The sequence below is a fragment of the Kryptolebias marmoratus genome, linkage group LG8 (assembly GCF_001649575.2).
Source record: "Kryptolebias marmoratus isolate JLee-2015 linkage group LG8, ASM164957v2, whole genome shotgun sequence".
Taxonomy (NCBI): domain Eukaryota; kingdom Metazoa; phylum Chordata; class Actinopteri; order Cyprinodontiformes; family Rivulidae; genus Kryptolebias; species Kryptolebias marmoratus.
Genome location: NC_051437.1, coordinates 12,335,124 through 12,337,379, shown reverse-complemented (window position 1 = coordinate 12,337,379; position 2,256 = coordinate 12,335,124). Strand labels below are relative to the sequence as shown.

The window sequence follows — 2,256 nt, the reverse complement described above, 5'->3', positions numbered from 1 at the left end:
AGCCTTTTCTGTTATTGTGTTATTTTTGGGCAGAGCTGCAAAGAGCCACGTGGGGCCCTTGAGCAGCAGGTTGCAAACCTCTGCCTGCAAAAAGCGGCAGCAGCTAGCTCCGGACCGGAGCACCTTCGGCAGGAACGCTGTAGTGTGCAACGCAACATTACAGACGGTGGAAAAAGTTCCATTTCTCCAACCTGAAGTCATTCAAAGAGCTGTCCACAACCGGAATCCTACTAATCGTTCCCAGCTATCCCAAAGAACTCTCATTTGTTCGTCGATGCGGTTCAGTCAGTCAAGTTCAAACTTCAAGCCACAAAGTGAATTAAAGCAGCAAAGCTGTGGCGTAACACTTTATTTCACAGTGCGGAGGAGGGCTGTCGGAAGTCTTTTATCTGCGGTAGAAGAAACGCTGCCTCATCTTCCTTTTTCTTCAAGTGTTGCCTGAGTGGCTGCTCGCGGGCGTGTCAGAGCTGTGGTATTGACAGAACGAGGCTTGTCGCTTGTCTGTGTGTCAGCAGGCACATGGGAGACCGGAAACCGGGCATCAGAGCAGAAAACAAACGTGCGACCACACCTACGCCGCCGAGAACGGACGGCACATTGCAGCAGCTGACGAGTTGCCTTACGAAACATATAATTAACGCTCTGTACAAAGCTTTCGACACGGGCAGCAAAAGCAAAGAAACGAAACCATTTTTAAGTAAAAAATATACCATTTATTTGTTGTAAAAACCTATACAGAATGCCTTGGACTTTTAGCTTCATACTCGCTATACATAAGGGTTCCAAAAAAGGGTCACTTCCACATCCTTCCTGATTTACAGAAAATGTCCCCCGTAACAAGTTCTATGTACATCTTTACAAACGCGCTAAATAAAAGAGCCCTTGAGTGCACTTTGAGAGGCCAAGATGACACGCGGTCGACTTGTTTATAAAAAAAAAAAAAAAAAATCCCTGAAAAACGTCTCGTGTTGAGGTAAGAACACTCTGGTCAAAAGTACTTCCTTTCGTTTTCTCTCTCATGCCTCGCGTGAAAAACTCATCCACTCGCTCAGAGACAAGACTGGCGCGGTACACGTGATTCCTCCCGTGACGCTGAGCCACGGAAGAAGGAGCTGCAGGCTGAAGAGTGTCGGGGGTAAAAAACGTGAGGTGGGCACCCAACTGTGGGAGGGGGGGAAGCCAGTCCTAAACGTTTCGTCTGAACCGTAGTTGCTAACGTTTTAATCGTTTTGTTTTTTTTTCCATTTCGGAACGGCCAAGGCCTCAGCAACAACAGGCAAGGATACAAAGATTACAAAACGAGGTTCTTGTGGAAACAAGATCCTATGTAAATAATGCAGTTATAATGGATAAAAGATACTCGAAGGCCTCTGCAGAGTAAAATATTCAAACTAGAAAACAGAAATACTGTTCAAATATATACACAGAGATGCCCAATTTAGCTTGAATTGAAAGTCTACTAATGTTTATCAAATATTAGTGAATATATCCTGTAAAAGCAAAAGAAAAGACGCCCTCTGTTGTGATTACAAACAGCCATTGGTAACTGTGCAACGAGCTTATTACCATCAGCCTGAGTTAAGAAAACCCCTCAGATTGGTCCCCAGAAAACATTCTGATTGGCCACAGACTGGATTTAGACCATAAAGGCAATAATCATAAGAAATGCATACAAAAAGTAGAAAAATGTCAAGAAATGTCCTGTTATTATGGTGGCAGGTTGAATTTTTTTTTTATGTTAGATATTAAGGCATCGGGACCTGAAAGCGTTCAGTTCCTTGAGCGGACCAATGTTCCTTCTGGAGTTGAACGCCGCCACCGACTTTCTGCCTGCGTCAGCGAGTGAAGCGTCTGACGGGGGTTAGAAAACCAAAGAGATACCACAGGAAACAATGGAGGGGTGGGGGGTGGGGGCAGTCTCATTGCTCCTCATGTCGACTCCAGCTGAAAGACGTTGTGGTTGGTCGGCGTGGTGAAGAAGAGCTGCTGCTCGCCGGCGGGGCGGTTATCGCACGGAGTGTGTCGCCCCAGCGTCCTCTCAAAGTCCAAGAGCTGACCCATGAAGTTGAAGTTCGGCGAAATGTTCGACTTCTTCCTCTTCACGAAGTCGTACGCGTCGTTCAGAGACAGGTTGAGTTTCTGCATCAGGTAGGCCACGGTGACTGTGACCGAGCGGCTGATGCCGGCCAGGCAGTGCACCAGGATACCGCAGCGCTTCGATCGAGCCTCGTCTGGCAGAGGGAGGGGGGGGGGGGG

General features: G+C 47.3%; 1 protein-coding gene across 1 annotated transcript in view; it reads right to left on the bottom strand.

Moving 5' to 3' along the window:
• Positions 1–690: 690 nt before the first annotated feature.
• Positions 691–2,256, bottom strand: part of LOC108232085 (dual specificity protein phosphatase 7) — a 4,649-nt gene continuing 3,083 nt past the window's right edge. Inside the window, exon 3 of the mRNA XM_017409654.3 lies at positions 691–2,231. Coding sequence (XP_017265143.1) covers positions 1,930–2,231 — 302 coding nt within the window. The 3' untranslated portion in view covers positions 691–1,929. The remainder of the gene's footprint in view (positions 2,232–2,256) is intronic.